The 14,103-nt window shown below is 39.1% G+C and overlaps 1 protein-coding gene across 2 annotated transcripts in view; it reads left to right on the forward strand.

Annotated features, from left to right (window-relative positions):
- Positions 1–14,103, forward strand: part of SLC24A2 (solute carrier family 24 member 2) — a 237,159-nt gene that overhangs the window by 128,431 nt on the left and 94,625 nt on the right. For both annotated transcript variants that reach the window (XM_019934886.3, XM_019934887.3), the window contains exon 2: positions 12,484–12,522. In XM_019934886.3, coding sequence (XP_019790445.1) covers positions 12,484–12,522 — 39 coding nt within the window. The remainder of the gene's footprint in view (positions 1–12,483; positions 12,523–14,103) is intronic.

A 14,103-nucleotide genomic window follows, 5' to 3' on the forward strand; every position in this document is an offset into this window, starting at 1 on the left:
TTTTAGGGTCATAGACACTTACGAAAATCTGCGAGAAGCTGTGGATACTCTTCCTCCTGCCCCTGAAAATTCATATGTACACCAAATGTTACACATCATTTCAGAGATTTCACAGCTCCCCTCCTAAATCCAGACTGTGGACCCCAAATTCCAGCACTAAGTAGTATTTGTATTTATAAATATTTGTATGGACAGTATTGTCCACCAATAAGCTAATAGCAAACATAGTCAGGAAATGAATATTTGTGTCTAGAGCAATTTTTTTAATGAACCAAATGATTTTTCTTGATCTGCTCTCATGGGTTGGTGGGATAAGTAAGGAAAGGAGGAGGTCTTCACAAGTAAAACAGATACTTTGTTTTACATACACTTAATAACTAGCCTTGAGGACAAAATTATAAATATAAAAATAATTGACCATGTTTAAAAAAAAAACACCATTAGGAGGTGTTAGCCAGTTAAGGCAACATGCCACTTATTACATACAGACAAAATGCACACGCATTCAGTATAATGATTATGCAGGAGAATGACCATGTCCTTAGAAGATAACATGTGAAATGTTTAGCATGACATCTGCCACTTACTTTAAAATGATTCAGAAAAAAATTATCAATATATACATATATTGATAAAGCAAATACAGAAAATGCTAACAATTACTGAATCTAAGTGGTAGGAGTATGGTGATTCATTGTACTACTCTTCAGGCTTTTCCTGTGTTCGAAATTTTTCCTTATAGAACCTTAGAGGATAAACACACATTATTTTAAGAGAAATGTCAACACAAGCACAATCTTTCACTTTTGGACAGGATTTTCTTCAATCAGTGAGCATCATTTTCCCACAGGAACATAATTTCACTATATTAGAATCCTGTTGTAAGATGTCCAGCATTCCTATAGCTGAGTAAATAATATACTTTCAGTGATGATATTATACAACATTATATGATTATTATCGTCATTTAAGATGCTCTCTGGGCAGTAAGCTTGTGCCCTGGGACCTGCTGCAAAATGAAGTCTCTAGAATTATCTAGAAGTTCTCAATGTCTAAAGCCAAGGCTTCAGAGTCAACAGCAATTAGAAAGAAAGTTTTTTCTACAGGATATTCCTCATGTCGTTTTCCCCTAATTCTGCAACAGATTTTTAATTCCAACACTGAAAATACTGCTGAGTATTTGGCCAAGAAGATGGTACTGACTGTAATATCGGCACTTCCTGGCTCCAGTTGACAGTAATGCAGTTAGGATTCCCAGAGCATATCTTTTTCCATTTCTGTTATTGTGAGGCTACATCTGTTCTCAATGGTACACAATTTCCGTTGTGCTATTGACAGGTAGCAGATAAGATATGCCCTCAGAGACCACAGCCACTATGTGGGACCAGAAATTTTATTTTAAGGCCTGAACTTCCAACATTGTCAGTCCTTTAATACTTCATCAGCAAAAATAGAGCACTGTCCTTACTTAATGGCAGATCTCAATTTCATCTCTGTTTTTCTGGTTTGAACTTTGTCTTCATGCTATTGAAAGGATGCATGACATTGGAAATAATAGTTTATTTTTTAAATCATGTATTTTTTGTTCAAAGCAAGGCTAATGAATAAAACTCTAGATTTTCTTAAATAGCTCTAGGGAGGTTAGATGGCTTCCATTTTCTGAATAAATTTCCTTCTGCAGGAAGGTGAATTCAGAGTGTGTTTCATGTTTACTTGAGGAATGCAGAGAGAGTGATGCCTTGGACCCAGGGAAGTATAGCCATTAAGAGCACATAGTTTCAAGTTAGACTTCCTGCATTTCAACCCCAGTGCCTTCACTTACTACCTGTATGACTGTGAGCAAGTCAGGTAACTTCACTAGACCTTCCACTCCTGATCTTTAAAATGGGTATAATAGCAATTGGACATCCATAGGCAAAAAATGGATCACAACCAAAACTCATATTTTATTCAAAAATTAACTCAAAGACCACTACTCAATACTCTGTAATGGCCTATATGGGAAAAGCAGCTAAAAAATAGTGGATATATGTATATGTATAACTGATTCACTTTGCCATTCACCTAAAATTAACATAACATTGTAAACCAAGTATACTCCAATAAAAAAAACATATCGGGGCTTAAATGTGAAACATAAAACTAAAAACTTCTAGAAAATAATAGAAATAAAATCTTCTGGACCAAGGACTAGGCAAAGAATTTTTAGATGTGCTACCAAACCCAGTGTGTCAAAAGAAAAATTGATAAATTGGACCTCATCAAAATTAAAAACTTTTGCTCTGTGAAAGACAATGTTAAGAAGATGAAAGGACTAATTACAGGTGGGGAGATAATATTTGCAAACCACATATCTGGCAAAGGACTTGTATCTAGAATATATAAAGAACTCTTGAAACATAATATTTTAAAAAAATCCAGTTAGAGGGACTTCCCTGATGGCACAGTGGTTAGGAATCTGCCTGTCAGTACAAGAGACACAGGTTCAAGCCCTGGTCTGGGAAGATCCCACATGCTTCAGAGCAGCTACGCCCATGCACCACAACTACTGAGCCTGCACTCTAGAGCCCATGAGCCACAACTACTGAGCCCGAGTGCCACAACTACTGAAGTCTGCGTCCACAGAGCCCATGCTTCACAACAAAAGAAGCCACTGCAATGAGAAGCCTGCACACCACAACGAAGAGTAACCCCCGCTCGCCGCAACTAGAGAAAGCCTGCGTGCAGCAACGAAGACCCAACACAGCCAAAAATAAAATATAAATAAATTTATTTTAAAAATCCAATTAGAAAATGGGCAAGCGATAGGCACAAACATTTCACTAATGGGGATATACAAACAGCAAATAAGTGCATGAAAAAATGTTCAACATCATAGGCATTAGAGAAATGCACATTAAAACCACAATGAGATATAACTATACCTATTAGGATGGCTAAAATAAAAATTAGCGGCAATACCAAATGCTGCCAAAAATGCAGAAAAACCTGGATCACTCATACATTGCTGGTGGGAATATAAAATAGCACGGCCACTGCCACTCTGGAAAATAATTTCGTTGTTCCTTTTAAAACTATAAATGGTTTTATAACCCAGAAATTGTATTCTTATGCATATATCCTACAGAAATGAAACTTATCCTTATGCAGAAACTTGTACATGCATGCTCGAAGCGTCTTTATTCACCATAGCCCCCAACTGGAAACTATCCAGATGTCCCTCAATGGATGTATGTGGTTGATCCATATCATAGAATACTACTCAACAATAAAAGGAACAAACTGTTGATATCTGCTACAACTTGGATGACCCTCTAGGAAATTATACTGAGTAGAAAAAGCCAGTCTCAAAAGGATACATACTGCATGATTCCACTTACATAACAATCATGAAATTATTATAGAGGTAGATAACAGATTAGTGAGTACCAGGTGATATGGATGAGGAGAGGGGTGGATGTAGATATAAAGGGGTAGCAGAAAGGAATCTTATGGTAACGGTACAGTTAAGTATCTTGATTACAGTGATGGTTACCTGAAGCTATACATGTGATTAAATTGCATAGAGCAACACAGATGCCATACACACCATACACAATCACAAGTAAGTGCGCATGAAAGTGGCACAGTTCGAGTGAACTCAATAGATTGTACATGCCAACTTCCTGGTTTTGATATTGTACTATAGTTGTGCCAAATGCTGTCTTTAGGGGAGGCTGGGTAAAGTGTACACAGCACCTCCCTGTACTTTTTTTTTTACAACTACCTGTGATTCTATAATTATTTCAAAATAAAAAGATTTTCTTTCAATGCTTCCTAATAGAACCTTCCACCTAGAATTATGACAAGGATTAAATGAGCATTTAGCACTGTCTCTAGTGTAGTTAGTACTCAGTAAAAGTCAGCAGGGATTTTATATATTAATGGCCACCTTTGCTACTTAATTGGAAGACTACGTCTTAGAAGAAAGATTTAAACTAGAATATAAATTCCATGAGAGCAAGGATTCGGGCTGTTTTGTTCACTAGACTATTCCCATACCTAGAACAGTGTGAGGCATATAAGGTACTCATTAAATATGTGTTGAAGAATGAACGAAAGAGTGGTTTTGAAGATACCATGAAGGAAGATATTTGGCAAGTAGAGCACAAGGGCATAACTTGGTAATATCCAAGGTAGGACATAGATGAAATAGCTCAAATGGCAATTTGCCTGGACTGCCTATGAGAGCAAAGGGTAGGAAAGATAAGTGATCTGTGTAGATAAATTTGAAGCTTCATGTGATTCTCGTTACTGTAGATTGCATCAGCCTTAGGGGGAAAGTGCAATGGTAACTGTCTTCGTGTCAGGCCCCAGTGGTGGGATTCGTAGTCTTTATTGTGTACCGTACTTTTCTAGGGTGCCCAGGTATGTAATGGTCAGTGTCCAATGGAACTGTTCCTTACTCCCATGCTCTCCACTTCACTACATGGTGGTCCTGTTCCATTCAGTGCTTCCACCACACTCGCCTCTGCCACTACTATTGCAGGTCCCATTCAACCACCAAAAAGAAGACTGGCTCTCTGAGTTTAAAGGACCCATGCAATAGTGTTTGGGCACAGGGTCTAGGGATTAAGCCAGAGAATCAGTACCACTCTGTATTAGTCCAAAGAGTTTCTGCTGACCGTGACCTAAGCCCAGCACTGGGTCTAGGTCCCTCAACTCTTTTCTGTCTCAGAGTGAGTTTCCTGCCTATTTCAGCATCCTCCTTCCTTGCAAAGCACGAATCCCACAACTTTCTAGCTGTCAATCAAGAGATCCGTGTTTGCTGAGCATCCGCAGGATGCTGGCACACGGGCAGGCAAAATATAAAATACAAAGATGTGTAATGTGTAAGACACCCATGTTCAAGAAGGTTACGGTTCCAACCAAGCAAGCAAAATGGCAAACAATCAATGGGGAATAACTGTGAAATGATGATTCTAACTACAGTCAGAGTTCAAAGAAGGGAGCTTTTATATTATGACATTTCTACAAGTATGAGGAAAGAGTAGCCTGGTCGGTGCACACATCTCAGATACATGGGAGGAGAACGGTTCAAGAAGCAGTGGGTCATTAGCAGTGTCAGATGCTTAGAGGAAAGTGACACGGTTCGGTGTTGGACTAGAAAGAAGCCACGTGCCTCCAACCTCATTATATATGAGTGTGTGGGCTTGATTTCACTTATTTATTATGAAATGTGTATTTGTTGAGCATCTAGCACTACTGTGCTGTGGAATAATATAAAATGAAAAAAGCACTGTCTCTGCCCTCAGAAGGATGCTCAGTAGTGGGAAAGAGAGAGATGAAACAAATAATACAAAAGAATGAACTAGGGAGAAAATGGCGGGACACACAGAGCCTGAGTAGAATATGAAAGTAGCCAAGCTGTGTTCGAAATGAACCCACGACATGGGTGATCTTAGTTTCCTCCTGGCCTCTCTTAGGAACAGGAGAGCAGATCAAGGAAGGGGACCAATTCTCAATATGACTGCATTTGCAGTGGAAAATGTTATATATTTGTTATTTGTGCCCTCTGTTGTTTTCCCAAAGTTTAATTACACTTTTATTTTTTTCTACTGAAGTATAGTTGATTTACAATATTGTATTAATTTCTGCTGTACAGCAAAGTGATTCAGTTATACACATGTATACAACATTCTTTTTCATATTCTTTTCTCACCTACTGCTGAGCCATAAACTCCTTAATACAGGTCACTTTGATGTATGGATAAACTAGTTTGAAGTGTTACTTGAACCTACGCCATTGTGAAGGTTGTAGAAGTGCCTCTGTGACCTTCAAGACATTCAGAAGAAAATTTATGACAATTGTAGACAAGTCTAAATAATAATGCTGGAGGAGGCGAAAGATCAAAAAATAACCTCTATACTTTCTGTATTCCCAGGCACCAACTTTGCACCAAATGAACACAAAATCTGTCGTTCTGTATTAACAGCAATCACCTGGCAACGATTTTCTGGCTTCCTTTGGAAGTCAGAGCTCATAAATAGTTCTTAATATAAAATAGTAAACTAATTTTACTGTATTTGCAGTTCTAGTGACTCCTTCCCACAGGCCACTGCAAGGAAAATTCCAGTTTCTTGTTTCCCCAATACTTAGGCTCTGGAGCCCAGCTGTCTGAGCTCATATTCCAGCTCTGCGTCTTACTGGCTACATGGACATGGACAAATTGTCCAACATCCATTAGCCTCGGGGTCCTCATGTATTAGAGGGGGCAGGACTGGTTATAATACCTGTTATTGTGAGGATACAATGAGATATTATACACGAAGCTCTTGCCACGCACTGAGCTTTCAATAAATATTATGCATTATTACTGGAATCTGCTTTATTTGTGGCAAATTATTCTGTGGTATGACCAGCGCCAGCATTTGTCGGACTTTTAAGTTCACATCATCTTAGACACTCTTCCTTGGAAGTCAGGTAATCCAGACTTAACATGTGAGAGCACTGGGGTACTTTACCAATCAAAGGAAATTTGTGTGACTAATGCCAGAACGCCACTAACAGATTGTGTTTGATTGGCATATCAAAATGGCTCATTAGCAATTGTGAGAATTGCTCAAATGACACAACAAAGTATATTGGCAACATCTGGATTCCTAAGGGGGAGGCGAGAGATGGCAGTGGTGATCAGGGTTGTTAATTCCTAAATTAAGTGTATTAACAAAGGTGCTCAGTATCCCGAGTACAGAAACAGCCTGAGGCACTTCCTGCTTCTCTCTTTCCATTTACAGAATGGGGATTAATGTCTTTTATGTACCTACTTAATAAGAAGGATTCAGTAGGGGCTCTTAGGGGTAGATTTAAATAACCATCATTACTATTAATTCAGCCTCTGGAGCAAGCATTAGAGGAGCTTTGGTTCCTGACGCAGGACCGCACAGTCCCCATTCTGCCTGAGTGGCCTCACTCTCTCCTGCCACCTGGTTGCAGTTTTAGTAGCCACGTCAGGGACCCTAGGAGGCACAAGGTGAATCCTGCTCTCGGGGGTCTTACGCTTCCACTGTTTGGGAGGCTGGCTAGGGCAGTTGTGGTACACACCCAGTACAGCTTACCAATTCAGTGAGAAGCATTTAAACTCCTTTTTTGTTTTTATTTTACTCTTTGCAGCTTTATTGAGATGTAATCGACACATAATATATATAACGTCCGTAAGTGTAGGGGTCCTACCTTCTCTGAATCTTCCAGCCTCCAGAGCTTCCTGATCAAAACCAGGCCCACTAAAGTATAGGAGATGCAAAACGCTAGCCTCGCCTTGCCAATCCTGTATCCTTCAGACAATGCTGATTCATGGGACAGGGACAGAGTCAGGAGCCAAACCAAGGAAATATAATCTGTTGTGACATCTCCTCTCCCCTGGGCTGCCAACCTTGGGCATGCTCAATTAACCGTACTCTAGTGTCCTACACAAATCACCTCTCACCATCCTAATCAATGGAATTTTCCTGCTTCCCTTAGAAACCACCCTGTTCTCTAAGCCGGTTCACAACGCTGAACCTACTTGTGGCATATAGTTTGTCTTTATTCTCCCCTGTGGCTCTTATTATTAATAGTACTGATAGTAGAGCTAATACATAGCATTTACCATGTACCAAACATGGTCTAAGCACTTTACATGTATAAACTCATTTAATCCTCTCAACAACCCTCTGAAGTAGTTACTATTATTATCCCCATTTGACAGATGAGGAAACTAAAGCATAAAGAGATTAAGTAACTTGTCCAAAGTCACATGGCTAATAAGTGACAAAAATAAGGAAATGAACTTGCACAGTCTGGGCCTGAATTCCATATTCTTAATAACTGTATGACACCACTTCTCATCCTACGTTATTTCTTCCCTCATACAACTATTTAAAAGGTAAAATGTTGTTCCTAGCTGTCTCTAAGCAATTTCACTTCCATTTCATTTCTTTGAAGGGTATCTATTCTTCTGAAGTTTCTTTCTACTATCCCAAGTATTTTAAGATCATGGGAATTATTCAGATAAATCGTCAAAATGCTTTGCTTCCAAAGTTTCTATTACCGTGCTTTTTACTTAATTTCTGTCCTTTCTCTCCATCCCACTGTGTTTCTTTAAACCAGAGTTGCAAGTGGGTATTCTTGCAGCCTGGGCTGCCACCTTCAGCGCTTCACTGATCTTTGAGATTCTTACTTTCCTAAAGGACAGTGACAGTGGCGTAATTACCTGGCAACCAGTAGTAAAAGTAATTTGAATTTAAATCTCTTCGTATTTCTTCCTTTAGGAATTTATTTAATCCTGTTCCCCTTAATATTTTAGGGAGTATGTTAGGGGCACAATAAAGGGAGGCAAAGGGACATGATTTTGCGTCTGATTAAGAAGTGGTTGGGTTTCTTTCATTTTAAATTTCAGATTTGAAGTTTTTGCACCTTTTATCCAGTCTTCCCATAGGCTTTGAGGTTTATTCATCTTTAACCAGAAGGGAGATTTTAAATGTTTTTGCTTATTGAATGTAAATGTATTGAAAGCACAAGGAGGCATCATTTAATACTTCCTTGTTAATTTTTTAAATGAAAATCAATCATTCAAATCATCCCTCACCCAACCTTTCTAAATTCTAAGACATTAAAGTTAATATCAATTAAATAATGGATTAATATTTCTAATTGCCAGCATATATGTTTTGTATCACATTTATGACGAAACAATTATACTTTTAAGTCTGTTCTTGTAGACTTTATAGTGCTTCTGAGTCCTTTGCACACTGAATTTAGGTGCATTTCACAGGACTTAGTGAAAGGTTATGGTGGTGGAAGTTTATGGTTGTTACTTGACTGTTGTGAAAAATTGCTTGTCTTTCTATATCTGTTGCCAAAGCCACTGGCCAGAAAATCCACCCTTTATTTTACACACTTGTCTTTTGGCACATGAAATCTTCCCAGTAACCCACTTGATAATGTAATCTGCAGGTAGGTGATTACCAACCAGAGTAAACCGGGGGCTGTGTGTTCATGATGTAGCCATAAACTGTGCAGTATTTGCCTCATGTTTATGTGTGTGAGGTAGCCCTGGGGGCCTGTATGCAGGGTAAGCTCTGTACAAAGTCACATCAAAACTATACTTAGTAGTCAGGGGAATCATTTCTAACCAGTGGCTTTTAAGGGCCAAAGGAAGAGAGGTGGTTTAAGGGTTTGTGAATGATTGATAGCATTAAAAATACTTTGTAAATGAGATGTGTGTTTTATTATCCGGGATGGAGGAATGTGGTACTTTCAAAACACCTATCCAACGGGTAGCAAAATTCCCACTTAGAATTGGGTTTCCACCAGGAAGGACAACAGATATTAATGGCATCATCTCAGTTGCTCAATTATTTGCAGTAATTAGTGAGAGGGTCAGTTTAAATTAAAGTATTGAATTACAGGATACTTCATGTTAAGTAAAAGAGGTATTCTTCAAGAATTGCTGTGGAATACTATGGATGTGGCTTAACAGATCTTTCCTATAACTGGCACAGCCTTTGTGAACGGACCACCAGGAATTGGGCTTTGAAATTGGTACAGCCCAAGTGTATGATATTTCGGTGCGTTTAAAATTAAGGAAATTAAAAAAGCAGAATGCGTAATAAATATGCCGAGATTAATCCTCAAAGTCACATCAGTCCTCTTTTGAAGTTGTCTTTTCTGTGACATCCAGTGGGTTAGCATAGACTTGCCAGATGTTCAATGGCCCTGAAAAGAAAATCACCACACAGAGGCCAAAACCCAGATACTGAGTTAAATAATCCAGTTCTTAGAAACACTACGAGCTGTGCATATCTGGATCATTTCTCTGGTCCTTCACTAGTCACTTCCAGTGTAATTAAAGCCCCTTTAAAATTGAATTCCTAACATAATCAGAGGCACATTTCCAGGACTGTGAGTCTGCTTCAAGATGCGGTTAGAGGGGGGCTAAGTCAGGTGAGCATCAGGAGTCATCAGTAGAGGTGGGCAAAGCCCTGAAAATGAGCAATTATCATCATATGTCACATTTCTCATCTCTTTTGCAACAGGGCTACATAAAAGGAAAGTGCAGGGGTGTTTTAATGGCCTCAGCTGCCATTTGTGTGTGTCCCTAAATTTACATGTTGTAACCTGATGTATATTCATGTCTGCAAATTACACTTGAAAGTAAACTAATGATGCCAACCTCTGCCGACATTAAGCAGTGGGAAATTTTGTAAAGGATTGAGACCTTTCTCTGCACTGAGTTTTATCTTTGTAGAATCTATGTACAACACACTTTCTCTACGTTTATTGTGTCTTATGAGCCTCGTTGCTTATGAGAGAAAAAGCAAGTCAATGGAATAGAAATTTTTTTCCTCCTTTCAGACCAAAGGACAGGTTGGGATTTTTTTTTTCTTCCTCAAATATTTTTTAAATCTATCTTTTAAATCCAAACTCTCTGCTGGTGATATTTTTGTTCTTAGAAAGACCACACTTTTCTTTCCTCAGTTTCATCCCGTTCCTTCATGTTCTGTGATATTGCTGTGGTATCAATCCCAGCTCATAATTATTTGCCTCCCGTTTAGCCACAAGGTGTAAATTTGCTACCTGAAAAGGCGTGCTCTGACAGTTAATCTCCACGTGTGTCCAAAGGCTGATCTGGATGCACTGGATAATTTGCCTGGGGGATTGTTCTGTAGAAGGGGGGGCCATCTGTTGAGCTGTCTAATGTGGGAGACGAGAAAATGAAAGGACTGCCAGAGAGAAACGGGATCATACGGTGGCTTTTAGAGCAAAAAGGAAATCAAAGGACAATTTCAGGTCCAGTCTAGTTCCCCAAGCATGTTTCTGGAACTAGGGAAGCAGGGATATTTTCTTGTTAGTGTTTTTAGAGAAGTCACCGAGAGAGAGTCCCAAATTAGGAGGTTCTGGCAAATTTAGTCATGCCTGCGGGCTCTACTCAGAAATTATCTCCAGCCTAAACTCTTCCGTTTGTGCCTGAGCCTTACAAGTTCTTCAAGGGTCTGCAAAAGTGTTTGGGACCAGAAGAAAAAATATATGTTGACATTGACTCTAAGATCCAAAAATTATCTACAAGATTATGAAATGTTTAATTGACTGTTGACAAAATATGTACTATCAACTTCATTAAGTATTAAATTTAGCCTTCTTAAAAATTACATGAAACCAAATCACAGATTCAGTTTTCTCACTTTCCAAGATTTCTAGCATGCCAATCATGAATTAAGTGAATTGCATATAGCCAATAATTTGAAATGCAAAATTATAAGAATCCTTTCCATGTTTTTTTTTTTTTTTACACAAAAATGTATATCGTAGGTGGGATGTGAGGGCATCTTCACGTTCTTTCTGTGATATGTGTGGTAGGACTAAAAAAAGAGAGCCCAGGGCCCATGAAGATTTTAAAACAGCTCTGCCCTCATCTTCTCTACTCCGAGTGTGTGATTAGTCCTGAAGACACAGGTTAGCAAAGACGCTAATTGGAGAACCAGTGTCTTCTTGCTGTATGCACCCGTAGTTGAGGTGAAGTGACAGAGGCAGTGGTCTGATCACGAGGAAGTTCCCAAGGCACCTGCATACCGTTGGAAAGATCACAGGACAGTGCCTGGTTCTGTTGAAGAGGGAGTGTTCGTATTAAGCGGGGGAAGCAAAGCCATCCAGTTTGGGACATGTTAGAAGAGCACCAGTGTCCCATGTCTGAGTTGTGTTCTCTCCCAACAGATGACCAGCTCTCACGTGCCCTTGTGTTTTAGTCAACTTTTCTCAGTGTGACAGATATTTCCTTTTTTAGAATGGAAAATGTGAAGTGGTGGGGCAGGAAAGAAGGTGGATTATCTGGATTCCATGTGTGATGACCTTGGTCTTTCCTCCAAAGGCTTAACGTCTTCAGGCTTTTATTTTATTCATCACACTTGGGACGGTGAATGTCAGTTCCCTCCGAAAGATAAGGAATATGACAGGTCCTTGTAATCCCAGCCCCAAATGACGACCACTAATAAGAATAACCACTAATGATTCTTGCAGAACTTTTTTCTTTACATATACTGCAGTATTATTAATTTATTTTCTTTTATAAAATGAGGTAATAAATAAGGCTTTTAAATTTTTTTCACTTAACGATGTATCTTAGATATTTTTCCTTGTCAACACATGTGTACTTAGCTCATTCATTGTAGTGGCCACATGACATTCCACTGGATGGCTGGACCACAATTGATTCAACTGCCCTCTGTTACGGGACATTTAAGTTGGCCATTCGGCTTTGATCTTTCAAGCGAAAGTACCATATGCCTAAATAAACCATGATATATTAGCTAGAAATAGACACTCTTGACCCCCTGCGTTGGCATAGTCCTTCCCAGGAGCAGAAAGAACCAAATCTTTCCCTATACTGATGCTTGTGATTAAATGTAAAACCTATATGTGTTTAGTTATTTCTGTGTCTTCTGTTTCTGCCTTTTCCTCTTATGCAGTCATCTGCAGCCAGGGACAAGGATGAACAGGCTCTACCGGTAGGAAGCAGTGGCCTGGCCTGTACCTGTTCATGTGCCTGTGGAGGGTGTGAGGGCAGGGGTGGGCAGAAGGGGCTCTTGTGCTCAACATCCTCTCCCTTGGAATACTTAAAGGGTTTAATCTGCTGGTGTGTGTATGCTCTGTCCTATAATTAGTGTCAACTGAATTCTTACATTCAATGACAGATTATTTCTGGGACCGGGTTTCAAAAAGTTTGAGTTCTCTCTTTCACTTGAAATGGAAAAGTTGAAAGAGTGAGATATTTCCAAATTACGTTCCAAGGGATGTTGAGCAGATATTTGGGGACAGCGAGGGATCTAATGCTTGGTATCTGTTTGTGTACCTGCATGCACCTATTTTTTTGGTTGGAAGTTTCTTTTGGTTCCATGAAAAGAAATGCTGCATGAGATCTTTATATTCAATATATACATAATGCCCCGAAGACTGCTTTAAGTTCTGTAGACAGAATCCTAGGCTAATGAAGATTTCCACAAGAGAGTTCTTTCGGTTTCCCAAAATAAGGACCATAGTAACAGTGATTATGACAAATTATTAACAACAAACACATTTTCCAGTTCCTGTCCAATTAACCTGTCACATTTTGTATTGTGCAGCTTGGCAAGGAAATGACCATCAGTTTTTGTGTTCAACCATCAAACAGTGATTACATTTCAACTCTATTCAAATCTTTTAACCTTGCCCCTAAAATTTTTTGAGCCTTAATCTTCTGAATCAAATAACACAATGCATTAAAAAATGTTCCAGATTTTTGAGGCTGAAAGGACTAATAATGAAGATATATATGACCCCATTCTTCCTCCTGTGATGCTCAGAGCAGAGACTTCTGACATGCATTGAGAGCACATAGGATATGCCTGATCCAGTACTGGGCTATGGGTGCAAACCCAGTCTCTTCCTTTGTGAATCATGATCTGGTTCACCAGTGAGACGCCAGTAATCCCCTCTGATTCTTCTCCAAACCCTGTAGAGTTGGAAATATTATTTCTAATAGAATATCAATTATAATAAAAATCACACTAAAAAATTCAGATTTCTCCATGTATCTCACACTGACATTTTACCCATACTTCAAGCTTACTCTGGGTTTCATGTTTGTCTCCAAACATGTGGCTCAGTTTTAATAAGTATTCTGTAAAACAAGGGACGAATGAGCAATAGTTTGGAAACACTGTCCAAGTTAATCAAGTTAACCAGACTTCTTTAGTGTTAGACTTAGTGGTCTAATGTGTATCTTAAAACTCTAAAGGTGAGTTGGTCTAGGATGTAGCAATGTCCAAATATATTTGGTCATGGAGTCTCTTGTGGGACTTTTCTTGGGAAACCCCCTTGTGGATCTGGAGTGTGATGGAATATTTTGCAAAACCCTGTAATGTAAAGAACTCTTTGGAGCCAGGAAGGTTGTCTGTGGATTCATAATAGGGGATTCTCTCTCTTCAAATCTCATTTAACATAGACTGTAAGGCTTCATGGATGAGAGCTGTGGTTCCCATCATGGAGATGAGGTACCCCAGAATGTGTGCAGGACGTCCCTTTGCGGAGCAAGGGGGAAATATTAGTAC

The sequence above is a fragment of the Tursiops truncatus genome, chromosome 6 (genome assembly GCF_011762595.2).
Source record: "Tursiops truncatus isolate mTurTru1 chromosome 6, mTurTru1.mat.Y, whole genome shotgun sequence".
Classification (NCBI taxonomy): Eukaryota; Metazoa; Chordata; class Mammalia; order Artiodactyla; family Delphinidae; genus Tursiops; species Tursiops truncatus.